Here is a 27,256-nt window from a genome sequence, read left to right as displayed (position 1 = left end):
GCTCCAGCAGAGGCATTTCTCCAGGCGGGTTTCTAGGCAATGACATTCTTGGAACATGACTGTGTAATGTGTGTGTGCGGCTCCTTGTAGTTTCCATTGAGGGGATATATGACAAGCAGGGGCGGACTGACAACTCATGGGGCCCCCCGGCAATAGAGGATCATGGGGCCCCTGTGTATTTTTTACTTTTTTGTTGTGTTTTTTATAAAAATCCAAAATAAAAATTATATAACTTTTTAATATGTTTGGTATTCATGTTCATGCACCCTGAAAGTCCCATCTTCTCTATTGAATATTTGCAATAATAGCAGGGTGGTAAGTCCCAACCAGGGGCGGACTGACAACTCATGGGGCCCCCGGAAATAGGGGATCATGGGGCCCCTGTGTCCTTACCCAAACTCAAAAAAGCCTATGAAAAAGGTACCAGGGTCATCTCATGGGGCCCCCTACTGACCCCAGGCCCTCGGGCAGTGCCCGAGTTTCCAAATGGTCAGTCCGCCCCTGATGACAAGGTGACCATGCAGACCTGTAGGGACATAGGGGATCTAGTTATAAAAAATTGGCTGCGCCAATGCCTCAAGCAGTCACATAATAATAATAATAATCCTGGCATTATGTATAGTGTGTATTTCCTATGAACATCATCTCCATCTAGTGGCCTCAATGCAGTATTTTCCAGAAATACCTCAATCTAGTGGTTAGTACTTCCACCTGGCAGCACTAGTGTCGTCGGAACAAATTCCAACCACGGCACTACCTACCAGGAGTTTGCATGTTCTCCCTGTGCCTGAGTGGGTTTCCTCCGGGTACTCCGGTTTCCTTCCACACGCCAAAGACTTGCTGGGAGGTGAATTGGCTCCTGTCTAAATTGGCCCTAATATGTGTATGTATGAATGTGAGTTAGGGACCTTAGATTGTACGCCCCTTGAGGGTTAGGGACTGATGTGAATGTACGATGTATGTATAGCACTGCGTAATTTTTTCGGTGCTATATAAGTACCCATAATAAATAATCAAGGAAAAAAAATAGAATTATAGCCACTAGATGGAGCTGAGGATGGTAGGAAATATACATATTAGACAAAATACAGGGATAAGAGAGCACCACACATTTGAACGAGGTCCTATGGCAGTGGTCTCCAAACTGTGGCCTGTGGGCCGAATGCAGCCCTTTGATTGCCTCTGTCTGGCCCTTGGGGTACTATTCCTCCCCCTGACACCAACAAGGAGGCACCATCTCTTACACTGGCACCAACAGTGGGGAGCCAATCCTTTCACTGACACCAACAATGGGGCATTTTTCCTTCCACTGACACCAATGATGGGGCACTATTCCTCCATCCAATACCAATTAAGGGGCACTATTGTTCCCACTGATACCAATGTTGAGGCACTATTCCTTCCACTGACACCAATGATGGGGCACTATTCCTCCCACTGACACCAGTGATAGGGCACTATTCCTCCCACTGTTCCCAATAATGGGGGACTATTCATGCCACTGACACCAATGATGGGGCACTATTCCTCCCACTGATACCAATGATGGGACACTATTCCTCCCACTGATACCAATGATGGGGCACTATTCCTCCCACTGACACCAATGATGGGACACTATTCCTCCCACTGACACCAATGATGGGGCACTATTCCTCCCACTGACACCAATGATGGGGAACTATTCCTCCCACTGATACCAATGATGGGGCACTATTCCTCCCATTGATACCAATAATTGGACAGTTTTCGTTCTTCCACTGACTACAAGCACTGGTGGTGTGGTGATGATCAGGGACACTGGGACTGGTGTGGTGATGATCAGGGACACGGGGACTGGTGTAGAGATAATCAGGGACACGGGACTAGTGGGGGATGATCAGGGACACTGGGAGTGGTGTGGTGATGATCAGGGACACTGGGACTGGTGTTGGGATGATCAGGGACACTGGGACTGGTGTGGTGATGATCAGGGACACTGGGACTGGTGTTGGGATGATCAGGGACACTGGGACTGGCTGCACTGGTCTGATGACATTGTACTGCTGTAGCAGTGATTAGAGACAATGGCAGCAGCCAGGGGCGGACTGACCATTTGGAAACTCGGGCACTGCCCGAGGACCTGGGGTCAGTAGGGGTTCCCATGAGATGCCCCTGGTACCTTTTTCATAGGCTTTTTTGAGTTTGGGCAAGGACACAGGGGCCCCATGATCCCCTATTGCATGGGGGCCCCATGAGTTGTCAGTCCACCCCTGGCTGCGGCACTGGCGAATTCGGATTGCTCTTCAGACATCAAAGCTAGTGTGAACAATCCATAATAGAGAGCACACATAGGTATTACAACACGTATTACGCAGACATGGTCCACGATTGTCACCACCAGTAAACCCTCCCTGAGAAACGCCATGCCGCCAAGGCTGGCAACATCAACAAAGAGGCTGCAGGAAATCCACATCATCAAAATGTAACAAAGGGTTGAACAAACAAGTAAAAATGAATATGTTACTGTACATAGTTACATAGTTAGTCTGGCTGAAAAAAGACAAAAGTCCATCCAGTTCAACCATAGAAAGAAAAAAAAAGTTCTAATCCTACACCCACAGTTGATCCAGAGGAAGGCAAAAAACCCCATGTAATTTTAAAAAATGAGTTGTTTATGATATTATTATTATACAGTATTTATAAAGCGCCAATAGTTCGCTCAGCGCTGTACATTACAAAGGGGGACAGAACATGTGACAGAACAATACCAATACAATGCAAAACATGAGGGGATCGAGGGCCCTGCTCTTTCGAGCTTACAATCTAGGAGGGAGGGGATGGTGGTACAGGAGGAGATAGCTGTGGGGGATGGAGTGGTAGGAGGAGTGGAGGAGGTCGGCAAGTTAACAGGGGGTGGGGTAGGCTTCCCTGAAGAGATGGGTTTTCAGGGTGCGCCTAAAGGAGAGGAGAGTAGGTGATAATCTGATGGGTTGGGGTAGGGAGTTCCAGAGGATGGGTGACACCCTGGAGAAGTCCTGTAGGCGGGTATGGGAGGAGGAGACCAGGGAACTAGAGAGAAGGAGGTCTTGTGAGGAGCGGAGTGTGCGTGTTGGGTGGTACTTGGATATTAGGTCAGTGATGTAGTTCGGGGCAGTATGGTGGACGGCTTTGTACGTCAGTGTTAGGATTTTGAATTTGATCCGTTGGGCAATCGGAAGCCAGTGGAGGGATTGGCAGAGAGGGGTGGCGGAGATGGAGCGGTTGGAAAGGTGAATGAGTCTGGCAGCCGTATTCAGGATGGACTGAAGCGGGGATAGCCAGCGGCGAGGCAGGCCAGTGAGGAGGGAGTTGCAGTAGTCGAGTCGTGATATGATGAGGGAGTGGATGAGCTGTTTAGTGGTTTCTGGGGTTAGGAACGTGCGGATTTTGGCGATGTTGCGGAGGTGGAGTCTGCACGAGTTTGTTAAAGATTGGACTTGGGGCTGGAAGGATAGGTTGGAGTCCAGAATGACACCCAGTACTCTGGCCTGCGGGGCGGGTTTGATGGTGGCGTTGTTGGATGTGATGGAGAAGTGCAGTGCATTAGCAAACTAGATGTCCTTCAATTCACTTATAGGCAACAAGCATGCATCAAGTGAAGACAGAACTCTGCTCTGTACTTGTTGTTGATGGTGAAAGCTGCAGAGCTGTTAATTCATTTTTCATTGCCACTGCCATGGGTAACCAATTACGCTTTAGAACCAGGGGCGGACTGAAAACTCATGGGGCTCCCGGGCAATAGGGGATCATGGGGCCCCTGTGTCCTTGCCCAAACTCAAAAAAGCCTATGAAAAAGGTACCAGGAGCATCTCATGGGGCCCCCTACTGACCCCGGGCCCTCGGGCAGTGCCCAAGTTTCCAAATGGTCAGTCCGCACCTGTTTAGAAGTGAAGCCCGGCCACCCCAAACCCGGAATTCAAACACAAGTGAGCAGCAGAAGCTCCCCTTGCTTCCTAGTAAGCGAACCAAAATCGCTCTATAAATAAGTCCAATTAACCACCAATTGCCTGCAAATAACCGACACATTATTGTTTAAAAATAAGTTGAAAAAAAAAAACCCCCAAATAATCTAATTATTTCCAAAGCATTGTGTAAAGAGTAGCAATTAGTGATGTTTATGATTGCATTATATTCGACGTAAAGGCTTATTATATATTCAGCCGTGGCACGCACACCACAGACATGCAATACAGACTTTGATGCATAAATAAAGACACTGGGACTTAATTAGCCTTTCTCGAAGGAAAACAAGATTATTTTTTTTCTCTTTTTTTTATTATTATTATTTCTTTTTCCACATTTCGTGCAATTATTCTAATTCATTTCACGGCCCACATCGTCAAGGCCTTTGTCCCGGCTTGCGGAAGCACAAATGAGAGAGCCGCTGGTATAATTGTGAACGCTCCAGACTCCGGCGAGGTATGAGAAACGGGCTCTGTGAATAGGCTTCACAGTGGGAGCAAAATTCCACTGTCATTAAATTTCAGACAATTGTATCAAGAGATCTGGAACAACCGGCCGTGTCAGCACTCAGATGACCTTGAGCGTTGTCACTTCATTGGGTGTTGCGCATCTCTCGCCGAAGCGTCTGAATTTAGTGCGGCTATCAAAGAATAAAAAGGTGGACGCTGTGATTACAGTTTCCGGCAACGAGATAGACTTTTATGAAAGGTTTAAAAATAATAGATCAAAAAAAAAAAGGAAAAAAAAAAAAAAAGTTTGATGTATCACATACTTTAAACTCTAGAAAATGATGAGATGAGATGCTTTTTTTTAGTCAAACTAAAAGAAAATTGAACAAAAGTTTAACTCTTCTTTGAGAGTTTGATTGGTTTGGTACTTATTGATGATTTGGGGACCGGTGGATGTAACGTTAGGGGTTTTAGAAGTACAGAGACTTGGAATCAGGGGCGGAAAATGTGGTGGGATTTTGCAAACTTGCTCAGTGAAGGATCTTTATAAATAATTTCAACAATGACCCAGGGGCGGACTGACCATTTGGAAACTCTGGCACTGCCCGAGGGCCTGGGGTCAGTAGGGGGCCCCATGAGATGCCCCTGGTACCTTTTTCATAGGCTTTTTTGAGTTTGGGCAAGGACACAGGGGCCCCATGATCCCCTATTGCCCAGGGGCCCCATGAGTTGTCAGTCCGTCCCTGCAATGAACTGACCTTTCAGTTTTATAATTGTGTATGGTCACAGCAGTTATATTTGTAATTTGTATTTTTTACACATTTGACATATTGCCCAGTGCTTTGGGAAAGACAAATAGATACAAAAGATACAGATGTTACCAGGGGCGGACTGACAACTCATGGGGCCCCCGGGCAATAGGGGATCATGGGGCCTCTGTGTTCTTGCCCAAACTCAAAAAAGCCTATGAAAAAGGTACCAGGGGCATCTCATGGGGCCCCCTACTGACCCCGGGCCCTCGGGCAGTACCCAAGTTTCCAAATGGTCAGTCCGCCCCTGGATGTTACAAAGGACCACCAACTAGTTTGGTCTGAGCACTGCTAGAGTGTGGAGGGTTTGGAGCTTGATGATCCCAGTGTGTGTGTGTGGCAGGTGGAGACTGACCCCGGATCCACCCTCCTGGCCTTATGCTTCATCTCCTTTACTTTTAGGGGTTCAAGACACTGAGCAGCTTCTCCAGGCCTGACAGCCAGGGGACACCAGCAGAACTCACTCTTACTCTCTTCAGAGCAGCATTTTTACCAAATAAAGGCACCACGAGGCTGGATGTGGTTAGTGCTCTTTACTGAAAGCCTCAATCGATACATGGCTCAATTGATCAGCACAGTTCATTAAAGAAACAGACTCTTGGCCAGGGGCGGACTGACCACTTGGAAACTCGGGCGCCGCCCGAGGGCCCGGGGTCAGTAGGGGGCCCCATGGGATGCCCCTGGTACCTTTTTCATAGGCTTTTTTGAGTTTGGGCAAGGACACAGGGGCCCCATGATCCCCTATTGCCCGGTGGCCCCATGAGTTGTCAGTCCACCCCTGCTCTTGGCCCCAGTCCAGGGGCGGACTGACAACTCATGGGGCCCCCGGGCAATAGGGGATCATGGGGTCCTTGTGTCCTTGCCCAAACTCAAAAAAGCCTACGAAAAAGGTACCAGGGGCATCTCATGGGGCCCTCTACTGACCCCGGGCCCTCAGGCAGTGCCCGAGTTTCCAAATGGTCAGTCCGCCCCTGCCCCAGTCCCTACCAGTAGCTGCTTGTGCCTGCAGATAGATAGACCTAATGTTCTTCCTAGGCTAAGGATAGGAGGGACATAGGACTAAACCAGCTCCAAGCTCCTCTCTGCTCTCTCCTGGAACTAGGATGGGGAACCCCAGGGAACCCTGCTCTCCCCCAAGAGGGGGGAGAGCAGGAGAACAGCAGGTGATGTTGTCTGTTCCTCTTCCTTACCCACATTGCCCACCTCCAAGTTAGGACCTGCCTAGTCTAGCTGCCTTCTCCCATGGGAAGCGGCAGCTTAAAGGGGACCCTACTCTACCACCTGCCTGCAAGCAACTGGAATCAGGTTGATGCATTTTAGAAGGAGGTCAACTGCACATCAAATGCAGCTGTGGACCTCAGCAGCATCTCAGAATTGATGACAAAAGTCCATTGACACAGTTCCTTACTGTTTGAGTTTGGGTCTGTCCTTGCAACAACAGCTCCCTTCATTGCCTGTCAAAAAAGTCAATGGAAATTGTTATTATTATACATTATTTATATAGCGCCAAAGGGTTTGCTCAGCACTGTACATTATAGTGGGGGACAGAACATGAGACAATACAGTACAATACAATACACGAGGGGTTCGAGGGCCCTGCTCTTTCGAGCTTACAATCTAGGAGGAAGTGGCTGTGGGGGATGGAGTGGTAGGAGGAGTGGAGGAAATCACCCTAATGTGTTTATGGACAGCAATGAAAACTTGGCAGAGCCATTGACTCCTCCCAACGCTATCCAAAACTTAAAACTAATTAAAAAAAGTTTTGTCTGGAATTGTCCTTCCTCTGAGTAGTTGGAATTTTTTGGATGGTGGAAGAAAATCAATGCAAACCATTGAAGGACATACAGAAAATGTCTTTGGTGGGAATCAAATTCTCTCTACTGCTGCGCGGCTTGAGTGGTAGTCATTTAGCCACCACAGTGTCTTCAATGATCTATGGATTCAAGCACTGCATGAAGGAAGTCAATCTAACAGGAGCTCATAATCCAGCACAATAGTTCCATGACTACTTACGGGATGAAAGTCATCACAGAACCGCGTAGAGAGTTTTCTCAACTATTTTACCTTCCACAACACAACTTGCATTTCACCAGGGGGCTGCTGTCTCCTAAATTAGACATATTTCAGAAAAGGTCAGTAGTAACTAGCTTTCCCTTGGCTTTATTATCTCTGTGCAACTTCATCCTCTGCAGAAATGCCCCACACTTTCCAGGTTAATCACCACTTCTAAAACCACCCTTTCTACTCCATGGTGTCTACTGACAGTGGTGCAAGGATTGTTGATACATCGCGTTTTGGCTCTCTGCTCTATTACCCATCTATGGATGATTTTTTCTTTCTAAGTGGTAGCAGCTGCGTAAGTGTGTATTTTTTTCCCTCTGAAGCTTTTATTTATTTTTCAAACGAAGTATTAATTTGATAAATGAATTATATTGAGCCGCGATTAACAGAGAGAAGGAGATGGTTGAGTAAATGAGGGATAGCTCTCAGGCTTAAAATTACATTTCTCCTCTGGCAGGGTGCCCACGTTTTTTTTTTTTTTTTGTGATATTTGATTTTTTATTTCTAGGCACAGCAAAAAAAATAAATTAATCTTGGAAAATAAATAACTTGTCTTAGACACAATATAAAAAATAGCATGGGAGATGAAATATTAGGAAGGAAGAGAAGCTTGCCTTAAAGACAAGGCAGTCAAGCAATTGTATTAGAACTCAAAGCCAAAAAGGCTCCAACAACCGCACTTTGGTGAGGGGTCTCCAAGCTGTCTAAACAAAAGGGACAGTTTACTGTCCTTCAGACTTTGAAGGGGCTGGACTGTGTCCGGTGTGAGTAGAAAATGCCTTGACATTAGTGGGAGTAAACTATGCCCCATCATTGGTATTAGTGGGAGGAATATTGTCCCATTGTTGGTATAAGAGGAAGGAATCATGCCCCATCGTTGGTATCAGTGGGAAGAATAGTACCCTGCTGTTGATGTCATTGGGAAGAATAGTGCCCCACTGTTGAGGTCACTGGAAGGAATAGTTCCCCATCATTGGTTTCATTGGGAAGAATAGTGCCCCATTGTTGAGGTCCGTAGTAGGAATAGTGCCCTATCATTGGCGTTAGTGGGAAGAGTAATGCCCCATTATTATGGTAAGTTGTAGGAATCATGCCCCATCGTTGGTATCAGTGGGAAGAATAGTACCCTGCTGTTGGTGTCATTGGGAAGAATAGTGCCCCACTGTTGAGGTCACTGGTAGGAATAGTTCCCCATCATTGGTTTCATTGGGAAGAATAGTGCCCCATTGTTGAGGTCTGTAGTAGGAATAGTGCCCCATCATTGGTGTTAGTGGGAAGAGTAATGCCCCATTATTATGGTAAGTGGTAGGAATCATGCCCTAGTGCCTTCTATCAGTGGGAGGAATAATGCCTTTCAGACTTTGAAGGGGCTGGACTGTGGCCAGTGTGAGTAGAAAATGCCTTGACATTAGTGGGAGTAAACCATTCCCCATCATTGGTATTAGTGGGAGGAATATTGTCCCATTGTTGGTATAAGAGGAAGGAATCATGCCCCATCGTTGGTATCAGTGGGAAGAATAGTACCCTACTGTTGGTGTCATTGGGAAGAATAGTGCCCCACTGTTGAGGTCACTGGTAGGAATAGTTCCCCATCATTGGTTTCATTGGGAAGAATAGTGCCCCATTTTTGAGGTCTGTAGTAGGAATAGTGCCCCATTGTTGAGGTCTGTAGTAGAAATAGTGCCCCATTGTTGAGGTCTGTAGTAGGAATAGTGCCCCATTGTTGAGGTCTGTAGTAGGAATAGTGCCCCATTGTTGAGGTCTGTAGTAGAAATAGTGCCCCATTGTTGAGGTCTGTAGTAGGAATAGTGCCCCATTGTTGAGGTCTGTAGTAGGAATAGTGCCCCATTGTTGAGGTCTGTAGTAGAAATAGTGCCCCATTGTTGAGGTCTGTAGTAGGAATAGTGCCCCATTGTTGAGGTCTGTAGTAGGAATAGTGCCCCATTGTTGAGGTCTGTAGTAGGAATAGTGCCCCATTGTTGAGGTCTGTAGTAGGAATAGTGCCCCATTGTTGAGGTCTGTAGTAGAAATAGTGCCCCATCATTGGTGTTAGTGGGAAGAGTAATGCCCCATTATTAGAGTAAGTGGTAGGAATCTTGCCCTAGTGCCTTCTATCAGTGGAAGGAATAGTGCCTCGAGGGCTGGATAAAAGCAAGCAAAGGGCTACATCCAGCCCCCAGGCCACAGTTTGGAGATCACTGTAGGGGTGGGTATGGGGTAATTTAAAGTCAACCTCAAATGTGACCAGTGGATCTATACTGATAGAAAAAAAAATTGGGCAGGCTTGATGGACCACCTTGTCTTTCTTTTTTCTGCCATCACTCTTCTATGAGACTAGAATAGGTCCCTGTGATCGCACCACCTGTGATGTTGACTTAATAGAAGACTATAAAGCCCAGATTATATTTCCCTTAGATCTCAGAGCTTGTGTGCCACAATGGGAGTGGCTACAGTTAGAAATGCGTGTAGAGCATTTTTAATGTCCCCAACAGCAAGCCATTTGGTCATTACTAGATAGAAGCCAGTAATACTTGTGGAGGTTATCAATATCAGGGTACTTGCACATGGTACATCGGGCTGTATAGTAAATGCACGTATGTGTGTGTTTACGCACATGTGTATACACGCGTACAAATTCTGCTAGCTTTTGTTGTTGTGTAGCGCATGCGTGTGTATATGCACATACGCAGATTTTTTTTTTTCTGATCTTTATGCAGTGCAAGTGTATAGGCCCATTAAAGACAATGCACTGAATTTAGATCTGTAGAAAAAAAATGACTGAATGCCTAAAATTAAAGAAGCATTAAAAAAGTATAAAAAAATATTGTCCAATTTTTTTCTAACTGGTTTGGTAAAGTTTGTTGAATCTAAACTTCCTTTTGCCAAGAGATTTCATGAACTTTTCCTTTGTTTAACGCCCTTTCATATAGGGAATAATACCTAACACTAGATTGCGTTTCGCTCTTACTCCATTGATGATATTACAAACGTAATATCTGATATATTTTAATACCTTTATTGGGCGCAATCAATGCATTTATCATTTATGGAACCAAGAAATGACAAGTCATTATTCATTTCTGGAATGACACAACGTCAAATTTTTCTCATTAGCTGAGTATACAGTTCTACAGAATAAAAACTATTTTTAGTTAAATCAGTAGATTGAAACCCAATGAAGATTAATGCGAAGCAGCACGGAGGTATACGAATAATACCGAGAGGTAAAATATATAATTTTTCACCCAAGTGCATAACGAACACAAGTGTGTTTTTGGCAGGCGTTACGCCTCATCAATCATACTCATTTTTTAATCTGAATATATTATTACAATCCAATTTCTGTATATCCATAATGTAATATTTTCAGGATTCTGCAATTTAAGTGGAATCTTGTAAAAAAGAGAAAAAAAAATGCTAACGGTTCAATATTTGTGAAATAATGCGTCTCATCTTGAAATGGTAATGATATGCTAATGGCAATCTACCTTTGAACTTGTACTTACATTGACACGTGCAGAATTAGCTTCATCGGGGAATTGGAAGCAATTAGTTTGGAAACAGATTGTGGTCATACGGACTGTCCTTTGCCTGCTGATCTATTGGCCATCAATTTCTCGCGCTTGCAGTTGTTGTCTGCACATCGAGTGTGTTCAAAATTCTAATGCGGGATGGTGCTATGCATTCCCATGTAGGCATTCCAAGGCAATACATCTTATCTATTGATGGTTGTAGAAAGGACATAAAAACATTTTGGTTAGGAGAGAATGTTGGTTTGGCATAGACCCCCCCCCCCACCAGTTCCTTGGATCTCCTGAAGGCTGGAATAACCAGATAGCCTCAGCCAAGGGTGGACTGACAACTCATGGGGCCCCCGGGCAATAGAGGATTATGGGGCCCCTGTGTCCTTGCCCAAACTCAAAAAAGCCTAAGAAAAAGGTACCAGGGGCATCTCATGGGGCCCCCTACTGACCCCGGGCCTTCTGGCAGTGCCCGAGTTTCCATATGGTCAGTCCGCCCCTGGCCTCAGCAGAGTCCCCATCTCCCCCATTTACTTCTCTCCCTCCTGGGGAACTTTCCATCATGTAAAATTAAGGGGAAATTCAACTGGAGGGCCCATTAGTAGTGGTTGTGGCAGGTAAGTGGAGCTGAGCTCTGTACATTGGACTTTCCAAATGGTGTAGAAAGGCAACAGGGACGAAGGCTGTGGTGACTAATAGACTGCATTGAGAAGATGTGCCCTATGCTGATGTTATATACAGTACTAATAATGGAATACTCGATGGGACCTTTCAATACTCTCTCTTTGTATGACCCTCTCTTTCTTTCTCTCTCTCTCTCTCTCTCTCTCTCTCTCTCTCTCTCTCTCTCTCTCTCTCCCATCTGTCTTACACTCCTTATTTCTCTGTCTCTCTCTCCTTGACTTCTTTTCCTCCTGTCCTCCCCCCATCGGTGTCAATCACTCTCCCACCCATCTTTGCATCTACCCTTCTCTTTCTTTGCTCTCTCTCTCCCATCTGTAGCATCACTCTTTCTTCCTCTGCATATCTATCTGGCCTGGCCTGTCTGTCTCTCCTTCTGTCTTACCTTGTGTGTGTTTCTTCTCTACTACCTACCCCCTCCATTAATCACTCTCCCACCCTTTGTATCTATTTCTCTCTATCCCCCCTCTGTGGAATCGCGGTCTCTTCCTCTGCATATCTATCTCTCTTTTTGTGTGACTTTGTGTGTGTCACTCCTTTCTCCCCCACTTCCTTTTCTCTTGTTCCTTTTTTTCCCCACCTGTGTCAATCACTTTCTTTCCATCTGTATCTACTCTTCTCCAGTGGCATATTTACTGCGAGGCAGGGGCGGACTGACAACTCATGGGGCCCCTGAGCGATAGGGGATCATGGGGCCCCTGTGTCCTTGCCCAAACTCAAAAAAGCCTATGAAAAAGGTACCAGGGGCATCTCATGGGGCCCCCTGCTGACCCCGGGACCTTGGGCAGTGCCCAAGTTTCCAAATGGTCAGTCCGCCCCTGCTGCAAGGCAAACAAGGCATTTGCCTGGGGTGGCAATTTTCATAGGGACGGCACCACCCCCTGCTGTTAAAGGACAGCTCATCTGAACTGCTGGCTTTCCCTGCCGGCTCTCCTGCAGGTTCCCTGCTCCTGCCCCTACATTTCAGGTAATCTAACCTGTCCTCAGCAGGAGCAAGCCATCCCCTTGAATGGAGTTGAGGAGGACCCGGCTGTCCCAGCCATCACATCCTTCATGCTGATCTTCTCCCAGAGCTCCAGACAGCACTCAATGCAGACACAAGAGATCCTACAGCGGGCGGAGTTGTTGGTGGGCGGCAGTGGCAGAGGGTGGTGGTCATGCGGGGGGAGGGGTGGTTTAGTTGGTGAATGGTGGATGGTGGTGGTGGTCATGGCGGGGGAGGGTGTTGGGGCAGCTGGGGGGTGCTGGTGGGGAGAACTCCCGATTTTAGTGATGCCTGGGGTAGCACATGGGATAAGTACACCATTGCTTTTCTCTCTATCACTTTGTCTTTCTCTCCCATCTGTGGCATCTCTCTCTCCCTTCCTCTGCATCTCTTTCTAGGTTTCTCCTTCTATCTCACTTTGTATGTCACTCTGTTCTACTATTTCCTTTATTCCTTTATCTTCCTTGCCTGTGTCGCTCTCTCTTCCTTTGTATCTCTCTCACTCTCTCCTCCATCTGTTGGGTCACTCTCTCTTCCTTTGTTTCTTCCTCTTTCTTTTCATTTTTTCCCCGTATGTATCCCTCTCTCCCTCTTTCTCTCCCCCTCCCCCTCTCTCTCCCCCTCTCCCCCCCTCTCTCTCTCTCTCCCCTCTCCTTCTCCCCCCCTCTCTTCCCCCTCTCCTCTCTCCCCTCCCCTCCCTCCCCCCCCCTCTCTCTACTACCCCTCTCCTTCTAATTCCCCCTCCCTCTCCTCTCCTTTCTTCCCTCCTTCTCCCTATCCCCCCCCTCCCGCTCCCCCTCTCTTTTTCTCCCTTTCTCTCTTCCTCCTTTCTCCTGCCCCCCCTCTCTCTCTCTTTCTCCCTCTCTCTCTTCCCCCTTTCTCTTCCCCCCTTTCTCTCTTTCTCCCCCTATCCCTCTCTCTCCTCCTCCTCTGTCCTCCCCACTCCCCCTCTCTCTCCCTCTCTATCGTCCTCTCTCTCTTCCCACTCCCCCCTCTCTCTCTCCCCCTCTCCCCCCTCTCCCCCCTCTCTCTCTCCCCCTTCCCTCCCCCCTCTCTTTTTCTCCCTTCCTCCTTTCTCCCCCCCTATCTCTCCTCTCTCTCTTTACCCCCCATTTCTCCCCCCTCTCTCTTTCTCCCCGTCTCTCTCCCTCTCTCCCCCCACTCTCTCTCATATCTCTCCACTTCCCCCCTCCCTCTTCCCCCTCTCTCTCCCCTCTCTCTCTTTCTCCCCCCCCTCTCCTTCTCACTCTCTCTCTCTCTCTCTCTCTCTCTCCCCTTCTCTCCCCCTCTCTCCCTTTCTCTCCCCCCTCTCTCCCCCCACTCTCTCTCTCCCCCTCTCTCCCCCTCTCTCTCCCCCCTCTCCTTCTCTCTCTCTCCCTCTCTCTCTCTCCCTCTCTCCTTCTCTCTCCTTCTCTCTCGCTCTCCTTTCTCTGGCAGTGAAAAGTAACACTGCTACTTAGGAAATAGTGGAAATAATAAGACTGTTTTGTTGAATAATAAATAATAGAAGAGCTCAGTTTGTGTATTCAATGCATCCTCTCCAGAGGGAGTTTATACATAAAAATACGGCTATTAAACCTCAGAGAATGATGCCATCATCGTCTCATAGAGAGCCCATGTGCTTCATTTGTTCTCCATTGTTGGCTGGTGCCCAGCTCCCCCGACATCGGACGGTTGCATACGCACTGCGTTTTCATATTTGTCTGGGCTTTTTTTGTGTTTTTTTCCTTTATTTTTGTACTCTTTCCAACACTGACTGTTAAATTGTTAAGATGATTCCCAAGAACACAATGATGCAGAGGCGACGTGTCTGCATTGCATATCCCTGGTATTGTCATTGAGGTCTGTGCTGCACCACAGTCCTGTAATGGGTCTAAAATTCATAATTATAGTACTTATGATAATAAAAAATTGATATCAACTAATGGCTAGGCAAAGTGAGAAGAAATCCAAAATTTTACCAGAACAAGAGGTGAGGGGAATTCTTCCATTGGGGACATCTGTTCTGGTGACAACTCGCTAAGACATGGGTGTCAAACTCAATTTGTAATCAGCATTATAGCTGCCCTCAAAGGTCGCTTGTATCTGTAAGACTAGATGTCCAGAGCACCCCACCCTTCCCTTGCATCAAGAGCCCCCTCACCATCAGAAATCAAGAGTCCCTCACCCTCGCTTACATCACAGTGCACCCCCTTACCTTGTGCTGCTGTCAGGATGAAGCTGGCGGTGGAGCTGGGAAGCAAGGTCTGGAGAAGGACCACAGGACTGGAGTCAGATGCCAGAGCCTGCTGAATACTGAGACCAGGGGAGGCGGAGATAAGGTGGTGCTGCGGGTGCACAGAGAGGTGCAGGATCTATAGGAGGAGTTGTGTCCTCCTTTCTGCTGCTGACTGCTGAGGTGGGGGGGAGGGTTGGGGCAAAGATGAGCCTTGCTATGGCTGCATGGAGAAGTTCAGGATCTGGCGGAGGAGTTCTGTCCTTCTCTCAGCTGCTGACTATTGAGACGGGTAGGGGGTTGGGGCAAAGATGAGCCTCTCTGTGGCCGCATGGAGAAGTTCAGGATCTGGCGGAGGAGTTGTGTCCTCCTCTCGGCTGCTGACTATTGAGACGGGCGGGGTTGGGGCAAAGATGAGCCTCTCTGCAGCTGCATGGAGAAGTTCAGGATCTGGCGGAGGAGTTGTGTCCTCCTCTCTTGGCTGCTGACTATTGAGACGGGTGGGGGTTGGGGCAAAGATGAGCCTCTCTCTCTGGCTGCATGGAGAAGTTCAGGATCTGGCGGAGGAGTTGTGTCCTCCTCTCGGCTGCTTACTGCTTAGACGGGGGACAGGGGGGGTTGGCGCAGAGATGAGCCTCTTCCCGCAGCTGCACAAAGAAGTTCTGGATCTAGCGGAGGAGTTCTGTCCTCCTCTCTGCTGCTGATTGCTGAGACAAGTTGAGGGCGGAGATGAGCGGGGTGGCGCAGCTGCAGGAGAGGTGCGAGGGCCACATGAAATATCCTTGGAGGCCGAATACACCCAACGGCCTTGTGTTTAACACATGTGCTCTAAGGCCTTGATCACATGCGCTTGGGTCTCTGAAATGCAAATCGCTTTTCAGAGATCATTTGAGAGGCAGTGAGGAGACAAATTGTATCGCATTGCCTCACCACCCGCTTTAACGCCTTGGGCCCCACACTAGCACATATTGCACACCTTTGCAGAGTAGCCCCATTCACTTGAATGGGTCGGGATTGATGGGCTCACATATTTTTTCAGGCACATCACTTGTACACGCCTGGCAGCTAAAGTGAGAGCAGTTCGGGGGGGGAGGAGGGAATAAAAGTGTGGCTCAACCGCTGGGTTTAACTGCCCCCCCCAACCTCACATGTGTATGAGTCCTTAGATTGGAATTCTGCACACTTTACGGTTGATTTACTAAAGGCAAATAGACTGTGCACTCTGCAGTGGCTCCAGACCTTAGTAAATGAGGTACAGCTTCACTTTGCCAAGAATACCCAATCAAATGCATGGAGAATTAAAAAAAACAGCATGATTGGATGATGGAAGTCAGCACAGCTTCTGCTCATTTACTAAGCTCTGTCTTTGAGGTCTGCACTGCTCCATAGCCCTGTAATGGGTTTAACATTCATAATGGTAGTAATTCAATTAAAAATTCAGTTAAATAAATGAATGGCTAAGCAAGGCCATGGAGGCCACCAAATCCAAACTGGTACCAGAACACGAGGTGTGGGGAGAGCCTTCCAAATGGGGATTCTGCTCACTTTATGGAGATTTCATCAATCTGGACCTGGCAGTAGAAGGGGAAAGGTTGGGACCAGGGGCGGACTGACCATTTGGAAACTCAGGCACTGCCCGAGGGCCCGGGGTCAGTAGGGGGCCCCATGAGATGCCCCCGGTACCTTTTTCATAGGCTTTTTTGAGTTTGGGCAAGGACACAGGGGCCCCATGATCCCCTATTGCCCGGGGGCCCCATGAGTTGTCAGTCCACCCCTGGTTGAAACTTACCACCCTGCTATTATTGCAAATATTCAATAGAGAAGATGGGACTTTCAGGGTGCATGAACATGAATACCAAACATATTAAAAAGTTATATCATTTTTATTTCGTATTTTTATAAAAAACACAACAAAAAAGTAAAAAATACAGAAACATAAAAACAATTTCAGTATTAAAAGTAAAACTGAGATTCAAACTTGGTTATATAACTGGAGTAACTACAATTATATAACCAAGTTTGAATCTCAGTTTTACTCTTAGTACTGAAATTGTTTTTATTTTTCCGTATTATTTACTTTTTTGTTGTGTTTTTTATAAAAATACGAAATAAAAATTATATAACTTTTTAATATGTTTGCTATTCATGTACATGCACCCTGAAAGTCCCATCCAGGGGCGGACCGACAACTCATGGGGCCCCCGGGCAATAGGGGAACATGGGGCCCCTGTGTCCTTGCCCAAACTCAAAAAAGCCTATGAAAAAGGTACCAGGGGCATCTCATGGGGCCCCCTACTGACCCCGGGCCCTCGGGCAGTGCCTGAGTTTCCAAATGGTCAGTCCGCCCCTGGTCCCATCTTCTCTATTGAATATTTGCAATTTTAAGGGATGTGGTGCTATAATCATATCTGGTCACCGGCTCAATTACCACCCTGCTATTATTGTTTATCTCTAAACTCAATAAACTCATAATTTTGTACCAGTGCAAAAAAAATAAAAACAAAAATAAAAAATTAAAAAATAAAAAATTTTTTAAATAAAAAATATTTTTTAGATCACTCAACTTTTTTTTTATTTTGTAGCTAAGCTTACACGGCTACACCTACAACTGATGATGTAGCGGGAGAGATGGTTGAATTGACATTTTTCTAAGCTCTGCTTGTCTTTATATCAGTGGGACCCATATGTCTTGTCAGTAGAGATGATTGGCAATCGGCAGGGCGCAACTCACCGGTGAGCCCCGGCAAGCAAACGCGGGGTGGACGCCACACTGGTTGTTTGAGATCTGCAGGAAAATAAAATGACATTTTTAGCGTCTGTGCTGGCCGCTGACAAGGTTAATGTAGGTCGCGGCTGTTATGCTTCATATTCTGCAGGCTACCTGCACGCCGCCGGTGTCAGGGTTAGAGACGGACCCAACACAACAGGTGTAAGAGCACAATTTCAACATCAGTGGAGTCTGTCAGAACATAATAAAGGCTGAAACACTAAAAGGTTTTTTTTTTTTTAAACTATATAAAAATAAACTAAAAATAGCTATTGGCTGCACCAACCCTTTTTTTATTTTTAACATTATTATTTTCACTCGCTCTGATTCATTGTCTGTTGTATTAAATTCATCATTTAACTGTTTTTTTTTTTAAGTGTAACTGTAGACAGAATATGAATAACATTATTGCAACGGTTTTTGTTTTTCTGAATCCTCTCTGTAATATAGTTCTATTACCTGTTGATCCTGCCAGTAGATCTGTTATGTCTTCTTAACTGGCCAAGCTGTCCGACAAAAGTGGCAATCCAGGGTTTGGGGGAAAGCTGGCAAGGGTGTGTACAATGGCCAGGTTTTATTATAGGACTTGAATGTATGTATATATTAGATACATATGTATATAGAGAGAAAGAGATATATTATTATTATTATTATTATTATTATTTTATATTATTGTTATTTTTATTATTTTATATTATTATTATTTTATATTAATATTATTTTATTTTATATTATTGTTATTATTATTTATTATTATTTTAAATTATTATTTTATTATTATTATTTTATATTATTATTATTTTATTTTATATTATTGTTATTATTATTTTATATTATTATTGTTATTATTATTGTTATTATTATTATTTTATATTTTATTTTATATTATTGTTATTATTAATATTATTATTGTAATTATTATTATTATTATTATTATTTTATATTATTATTATTTTATTTTATATTATTGGTATTTTATTTTATATTATTATTATTTTATATTATTGGTATTTTATTTTATATTATTATTATTTTATATTATTGGTATTTTATTTTATATTATTGGTATTATTATTATTTTATATTATTTATAATAATACTAACAATAATAATAATATTACCAGGACTTTTTTTCCTGCAGGAACGTAGTTCCAGCACTTTCAGCACTGACCCTGTGTAATGGCAAGGGGTGTGGGGTGTGCTGGAGGGTCTGTTGATGCTGGCTGCTGGGGCATCTATTGATGCTGGAGAAGATCTATTTTTGTGAGGGGGTTTATTGTTGCTTGGGATGTCCATTGTTGTTAGTGGGTAATATTTTGTTGCTGGGGCCGGAGGGGTGTTATGTTGCTGGGGGGATCAATTGTTGCTGGGAGTGATCTAATGTTGAGGGAGAGGAGTATTGATGCTGGCTGCTGGGTGATCTGCCATTGTTGTTGGGAGTCTACTGTTGTTGGGGTGGATCTATTGTTGCTGGAGGAGATCTATTTTTGTGTGGGGGTCTATTGTTGCTGGTGGGGGATGTTTTGTTGTTGGAGGGAAGGGTCTTATGTTGCTGGGGGGTTAATTGTTGCTAGGAGGGATCTACTGTTGAGGGAGAGGACTTTTGATGCTGGCTGCTGAGAGATGTGCTGTTGTTGCTGGGAGTCTATTGTTGCTGGGGTGGATTTATTTTTGTGGGCGGGTCTATTGTTGCTGGGGATGTCCATTGTTGCTGGTGCGGAATGCTTTCTTGCTGGGGAGTGGGAGGGGTGTTATGTTGCTGGGGGGGGGGGTCAATTGTTGCTGGGAGTGATCTATTGTTGAGGGGGAGGAGTATTGATGCTGGCTGATGGGCGATCTGCCATTGTTGCTGGGAGTCTACTGTTGCTGGGGTGGATCTATTTTTGCTGTAGTGGTATTTTGTTTCTGGGAGGTCCATTGTTGCTGGGAGAGTATTGTTGTGACTGGGGGGGGATCTGTTATTGGTGGGGGTTCTATCGTTGCTGGGGGGAAGTCTAGTGTTATTGACTGCAGGGGGTCTATTTTATTACTTTTCTTGTGATCATTAACAAATTCCATACAAATGACTTATTATCAAAAAGGTGCGGTACTGGGAGGTGGGTAGGAGGTGGAACTAAGGGATGGTGCGAAGAAGGTTGGAAGGGGGTGGAGACAAGGGGTGACCCAGAAAAGGGAGTTCCTGCATCTATTCTCTGAAAAAAAAAGCCCTGATTATGATTATTATTATTTGATATTATTATTTATTTTAGAGTGGTATTACTATTATTGTTGTTGTTATTATTATTATTATTATTATTATTATCATAACAATAATAATAAGAAAATTGTTGCTTTATCTGCTTAAAAAAGTGTTATGTAGAGTTGGCCTTTAATGTTTCCTTTTTACCTAAAGCCCCCTTAAAACTACATGTCCAACTAAGGCTTCCCCTGGGTGACAACACTTGTGTGCTTTCATTGCAGAACGAACAGTGTTGTCACCCTACTAGTATTGGAAAAATACTGGCAGGATCAACAGGTAACAGAGCAATGTACTTAGGGAAGGGAGGGGGGGGATGCAACCCCCCCCCCCCCCCGCTATGCTAATGATTGTGACAGAATCATATCATATTTATATTTTTTTTAAATTTGACCATAGTAACAGTTTAACATAGTAATTATTAATATTATTATAATAAACATATATACATTTTATATTTAAGATTTTTTTTTTCAAATTATAATTACTACAACTACTACTATTATTAATAATAATAATAATAATGCAAGTGATAATAATAATAATGAGAGTGATGATGATAATAATAATAATAATGAGAGTGATGATAATAATAATAATAATAATGAGAGTGATGATAATAATAATAATAATAATGAGAGTGATAATAATAATGAGAGTGATGATGATAATAATAATAATAATAATAATGAGAGTGATGATGATGATGATAATAATACTAATAATAATAATAATGAGAGTGATGATAATAATAATAATAATAATGAGAGTGATGATGATAATAATAATAATAATAATAATAATGAGAGTGATGATGATAATAATAATAATTAATAATAATAATAATAATAATAATAATAATGAGAGTGATGATGATAATAATAATAATTAATAATAATAATAATGAGAGTGATGATAATAATAATACTAATAATAATATTAATAATGAGAGTGATGATGATAATACAGTAATAATAATATTAATAATAATACTAATAATAATGAGTGATGATAATAATAATGAGTGATAATAATAATAATAATGAGAGTGATGATAATAAATAATAATAATGAGAGTGATGATAATAATAATACTAATAATAATATTAATAATGAGAGTGATGATAATACAGTAATAATAATATTAATAATAATACTAATAATAATAATGAGTGATGATAATAATAATAATGAGAGTGATGATAATAATAATAATGAGTGATAATAATAATAATGAGAGTGATAATAATAAATAATAATAATAATAATAATGAGTGATGATAATATTAATGAGTGATAATAATAATAATAATGAGAGTGATGATAATAAATAATAATAATAATAATGAGTGATGATAATAATAATGATGAGAGTGATGATAATAAATAATAATAATAATAATAATGAGAGTGATGATAATAAATAATAATAATAATAATGAGTGATGATAATAATAATAATGAGAGTGATGATAATAAATAATAATAATAATAATAATAATAATGAGAGTGATGATAATAAATAATAATAATAATGAGAGTGATGATGATGATGATGATGATGATGATGATGATGATGATGATAATAATAATAATGAAAATAATAATAATAATGAGAGTGATGATAATAAATAATAATAATAATAATGAGAGTGATGATAATAAATAATAATACTAATAATGAGAGTGATGATAATAATCAAATATCTCCACCTTTGTCAAGCTATATAGGTTAGCCGCCTTCAGACACGTCTATACAAACAAACCAAGAAATGGCATCTACCCAAATGAGTTTATGAGTAGCAAGCAGGGGCGGACTGACAACTCATGGGGCCCCCCCGGGCAATAGGGGATCATTGCGCCCCTGTGTCCTTGCCCAAACTCAAAAAAGCCTATGAAAAAGGTACCAGGGGCATCTTATGGGGGGGGGCCCTCGGGCACTGCCCAAGTTTCCAAATGGTCAGTCCGCCCCTGGTAGCAAGACAAAGGTGCACATGACTAGGTTAATAAAGCAAACACTACAAAAATTCCACAGCACAGTAGATAATATTTGGATGAAAAACATCCTTTTGTAGCATAAGGATACCTGAAACAAAAAGAAAAACATTGTCAGACCCATCAAAACAAAAAAAAAAATAAAATCCAGCTTGGCCGTCATTTCAAAATTAATTAAATAAATAAGCTTGGCTGTGCTCCATCATTTAAAAAAAAAAAAAGAAAACAAACAAAAACAGACCACCAACAATCCACAATTAAAGTCTATCTAAAGACATTTTTTTAAATTTTGGATTGAGAAGGGATTGGCTTAAACCTCTGACAGGTTTTTTTTTTGCAAATATATGTTGCGCTCCTAAATATTTCTCAATAAATAATTAAATTATTGCCATTAAATTAATTCAAATTATGATACAAATAACTAATAAAAGTGTATAAATACCAAAAAAAATATTTAAATAGATTATTATTTAGGTTTTTTTTTTGGTTGGTGGTCAGTTTCTCTTCAGTTCCTGTTTTTGAGACACAACAGAAAATAGGAAAAAATCTTTGCCAAGTGTGGGAAACCCTTTCTTAGACACTGGGACAGATCTGCCCATTACACTTTACCCAAAAGTTGATTTTTTAAAAATTAATTTTCAGCAGTTTTAACACCCTTAGATGCTCAACATATGCAAGAAAATGATACAAAAGAAGAATAGTCATGATGCAAAGAAGTATAGAGGGACTTTGTTTTCAAAGGCGGGCTGGGGGTGTTTGAAAATAGCCAATTTATGGATTGATGAAGCTTACCTTGAACGAAAATAGTAAATTTTAACTTTTTTGTATTATTATCACTTCTGTAACGTCACCCTTTTCTTCTCCTTTTCTCTTTCAGACAGAGAATTACACATTCGATACAAACTATGTGAACAGCCGAGCACATCTGATTAAAAGGTACGTGGAACATCAGTATACAAGGCTTAAAGCAATTAGTGGAGAGACTGGGAATGTCGCAGATATAGTATAAGTCCACAAAAGAAGGTCACAATAAAAATCTAATCCATTGTGAGGGCCCAATGCTCCCCCTTCCATGGGGCTGAGAAAAATAGAGCCCCTGAACTTCATTGCATTTTTCATGTGACCTCCCATAGTGCAAAATAAAGATTTCTTGGACTTTTCCTTTATTTGTAGCACTCCTATTCAGTTCACACTTCTTAGACCACTCCGTAGACCCCAAAGAATACCTCATCTGATACCACTCTGTAGACCCCAAAGCATACCTCATCTGATACCACTCTGTAGACCCCAAAGAATACCTCATCTGATAGAGAGCCAAATCTAAAATTTGGTTCCAAATTCTTACCCTTCCCTCATTGGGTTCAGTGCTCTACCAACACATCTATTGTCTCAGTAAAGAAGTGTGGTGAGAATGAGAGTGCCACAAATATACATAGTATCAGTCCACGAAAATCCAATGCATTTTAAGGACCTGATACTCCTTCATTGAAACTGGGAAAAAGGAGTATTGTCCCCTCGAAAGGTGTTGGATTTTTCTTGTGACTTTCTGGAATGCAAAGTAAACATTCACTGAACTTGCCCTATATTTGCAGCACTCTCATTCATTCCATGCTTCTTAGGCTACTCCATTGGCCCCCAAAGATACCTCATCTTATAAATAGCCACTTCACAAATGTGGTTTCAAAGGCTTATCCTTCCCCTTTTGGGTCTAGTGCTCCACCAACACACCTATTGTCTCAGGACATTACTGGAAGTGATCTTGGGCTTCAAACAGCATGGCTGCCAAGCTCAAACCTTGTACTAGACCATGACTGTGGGCAGCACAGTAGCTGGGTGGTTAATGCTATTGCCTTGCAGGGGTAGGGTCCTCACTTTGGTGGCTACCATCTGCATTAAGTGTGCACGAATTTGATCTACAAGGGATATTTCTTTATAAATTTAATTTAGGAATCCTTACTGATCTAGATTTTTATGAGCAGGTCAATGGACTATTGACCAATTCTTGCTAGGAGCAATAGGTTGTGTTTTCTACTGTGCCTAAAACTGGTATTAATGGCCTCTTCCATGATTAGATATTTATGAGCAAGTTAGCAGACTATTGACCAATCTTTTTTGTAACAGTGGTAGGGGCAATCGGTTGTCTTCTCCACTGGGCCAAAAACTAGTTTTAATGATCTCCTCCAAGATATAGATATTTATGAGCAACTCCGCAAGCTATTGACCTGTTCTTATTGTAACAGTGGTACGGGCAATAGGTTATATTCTCCATTGGGCCAAAATCCTGGCATTAATGGCCTCATCCCAGGTGAAAGGGACAATAGATTGTCTTCTCCACTGGACCAAACACTGGTGTTAATGGTCTTCTCCCTAGTCTAGATATTTATGAGCAAGTCAGCAGATTAATCACCAATCCTCTTTGTAACAGTGGTAGGGGCAATAGGTTGTCTTCTCCACTGGGCCAAAAACTGGTGTTAATGGTCTCCTCCCTGTTCTAGATATTTTTGAGCACGTCAGCAGACTATTGACCAATCCTTAGTGTAACACTGGTAGGGGCAAGTGTAACAGTGGTAGGGGTAATAGGTTGTCTTCTCCACTGGGCCAAAAACTGGTGTTAATCTCCTCGATGTTCTAGATATTTTTGAGCACGTCAGCAGGTTATTGACCAATCTTCTTTGTAACAGTGGTAGGGGCAATAGCTTGTCTTCTCCACTGGGCCAAAAACTGGTGTTAATGGTCTCCTTGATGTTCTAGATATTTTTGAGCACGTCAGCAGATTATTGACCAATCCTCTTTGTAACAGTGGTAGGGGCAATAGGTTGTCCTCTCCACTGGGCCAAAAACTGGTGTTAATGGTCTCCTTGATGTTCTAGATATTTTTGAGCACATCAGCAGGTTATTGACCAATCCTCTTTGTAACAGTGGTAGGGGCAATAGGTTGTCTTCTCCACTGGGCCAAAAACTGGTGTTAATGGTCTCCTTGATGTTCTAGATATTTTTGAGCACGTCAACAGGTTATTGACGTCAACAGGTTAGTGTAATAGTGGTAGGGGAAATAAGTTGTCTTCTCCACTGGGCCAAAAATCAGCATTAATGGTTGTCAGTTCTCCCAAACTTGGAATATGTTAATGGTCACTTACTATGATAAAGCGCGAAGATTTAACATTATTGTTTCAGTGTAAACAGCACAATGTTTAGGTTCTGGGTTTAAATCCAGCACCAGTAAACACATACTCTATGCTGTCCTTGTGTAGTATGCTTCCAACTGGTCCAGTTTCCCACTCTATGCCAATTAACCTGGTCAGCCGTATTGTGGGTTTTGTGAGGCAGACAGTAAAGTGTTAGCTCACTGGGTATAGGAACCAATGTCTTCTGTAGAGCTCCACTGAATATGCCAGTGCTATATAAATCAGAAAATCAAAAAACAATACAACACTTTCAGAGCAAATACTTTCACAGATTGTATGGGGTAAAGCACATTTCAAAGAAAATCTGTGATCGTTTTATTTTTTTATTTCTCTAAATTTCTTTCTTATATTACGTATTTTTAAAAATTTCTTCATTAGAATATTTTTTAATAATAGCTGCTAATTTCTTAAATCTCTTTTTTTCTGTGTTTTTTTTTTTTTTTTGTATTTGGGAACAGCCACATTAAAGCAAACCTGCACCCAGACTATGCATGTTAAATGATTTACATTCTGAACAAACAGTAAAAACAATTTGAAATATGCTCTCACTCACCTCCGTAGCAATAGAGGAAATTCATCTTCAAAGTTTACAACAGAAGCCCTGAAATCACAGCTCCTCTTCCCTTTTTACCCTGCCAGCCCTCTGAAATGAACAAACAGAAGGTGCTGCAAAGCTAGATTCATGGTAATGGATGTGATATGTGTTGCTACACTGCAGTGCAGGATCATGTGCGATTTTAGGCATGTGATAATGAACGTGTGAAAACACAGAAAAGAACTAAATGGGCCCAAAGCTGTTGGAAACTGACTTTGACTTTTTTGATGATCTTTGAGAATGAATTACTCCACAGCACATACATCTACAGAGATCAATAAGGTCTCAGGGTATTAACTTGTTTAAACATGGGTTGGTGTATATACTTAAAAAGGCACCTCATCCAGACAAATCTTAGGGCCAAAAAGTACTTTGGGGCATGATGACTGTTTATGATGCCCAAGGATATATCTATACTTGGGCACCATAAAAATCCATCATGCCCCAAAGTACTTTGTGTTTCAAAAGTATGCTACTGCGCACAAACAGTGGCACATCATCAGGGAATTGGGTGTCTATAGAAGAGCGATGGCAGAAAAAATACCAAGTGATCCATCAAGTCGGCTCTGTAGATCTGTTTGTCCCAAAATCCACTTACTGTTGACTGGCTCACTGGAAGTCTATTCCAAGCATCAACTACCCTTTTGGTCTCCTCCTGGCACTTGCAGCTGGCCCATGCACATCATTAGGGGGCTGGCTGCAAGAACCTGGAAGAGACACCTGGCCTTTGTCCCAGATAAACATTTCGGGACCAGTGGTGCTGCAGAGGTGCGATGGATTCCAACAGATAGGTGGGCATGTGAATAGGTTTTTGTGGATTAAAAAAGAGGGAGAATGGGGGTTTGGGGGTGGGGTTACTCTTTAAGCTCCAGTCAGTTTGCCAAGGCTTGGATGATGCCATTGGTTTGCTGCAGGTAGAAGGAAGCATTGCAATGTAACTTTGTTTCAACAAACTAGCGGCCATCTTCACAGGCCTCTATGAGTTAGCCCCGAATAGGGGGAAACACATCTGAGGAGTTCTCTACAGGTGGAGACGAAGCCATCTTTTTCCCATCTCATTCATGCGACAGTGGACTCAGTGTCTCTGTGCAGAAAGGCCACCATTTTGTTGAAGTCTGCTTGAGCTTGACAAACCTATCCTATCTGTTTTGCACCAGTCAATTCACATGCTGATCTGACTGACACAGGTATGGGGGGCATTGGAGCAGTACTATTTTTATTGTTTTGGACTACATATTGTAGCTTTGTTAGTTTCAAGATGAGAAGTTGCAGTTGGAGGTTGACCTGTGTCGGTTAATTGTGAACACACCCAAGAGGATTTAGATCAGTGGTTCTCAACCTTCCTAATGCCGTGACCCTTTAATATAGTTCCTCATGTTGTGGTGACCCCCAACCATAAAATTATTTACCCAGTAATTATAATTCATGAGTTTCGTTTTACCTCCAATACTGCTGCTTTCAACACAGTAGCTGCTTTCAACACAGCAGCTGCTTTCTACACAGTAGCTGCTCTTTACACATAGGAAATATGTGTTTTCTGATGGTCTTAGGGGACCCCTGTGAAAGGGTCGTTCGACCCCCAAAGGGGTCGCGACCCACAGGTTGAGAACCACTGATTTAGATGAACCTATAATATGCAGTGATACAAATTGAATAATAAAATGGATGTTAAAATGATATACGTGTGCAAGTAAGAAACAGAACTTGGTGCTGAAACTAATAATAAAAAGCAATGACAGTTATCCTGAAGAGAAAAGGTGCAAAATAGTGACA

The 27,256-nt window shown here is 42.9% G+C and overlaps 1 protein-coding gene across 4 annotated transcripts in view; it reads left to right on the top strand.

Moving 5' to 3' along the window:
* PCDH19 (protocadherin 19) overlaps positions 1-27,256 on the top strand; it is a 305,467-nt gene that overhangs the window by 133,226 nt on the left and 144,985 nt on the right. For all 4 annotated transcript variants that reach the window (XM_089657937.1, XM_089657936.1, XM_089657935.1 and 1 more), the window contains one exon: positions 22,581-22,639. In XM_089657937.1, coding sequence (XP_089514063.1) covers positions 22,581-22,639 — 59 coding nt within the window. The remainder of the gene's footprint in view (positions 1-22,580; positions 22,640-27,256) is intronic.

The sequence above is a fragment of the Staurois parvus genome, unplaced genomic scaffold (assembly GCF_062004578.1).
Source record: "Staurois parvus isolate SC_StPar_1 unplaced genomic scaffold, SC_StPar_1.0 ptg001044l, whole genome shotgun sequence".
Classification (NCBI taxonomy): domain Eukaryota; kingdom Metazoa; phylum Chordata; class Amphibia; order Anura; family Ranidae; genus Staurois; species Staurois parvus.
Note: the sequence above shows the minus strand (reverse complement) of the source record. Positions and strands in the feature narration are given on the sequence as shown.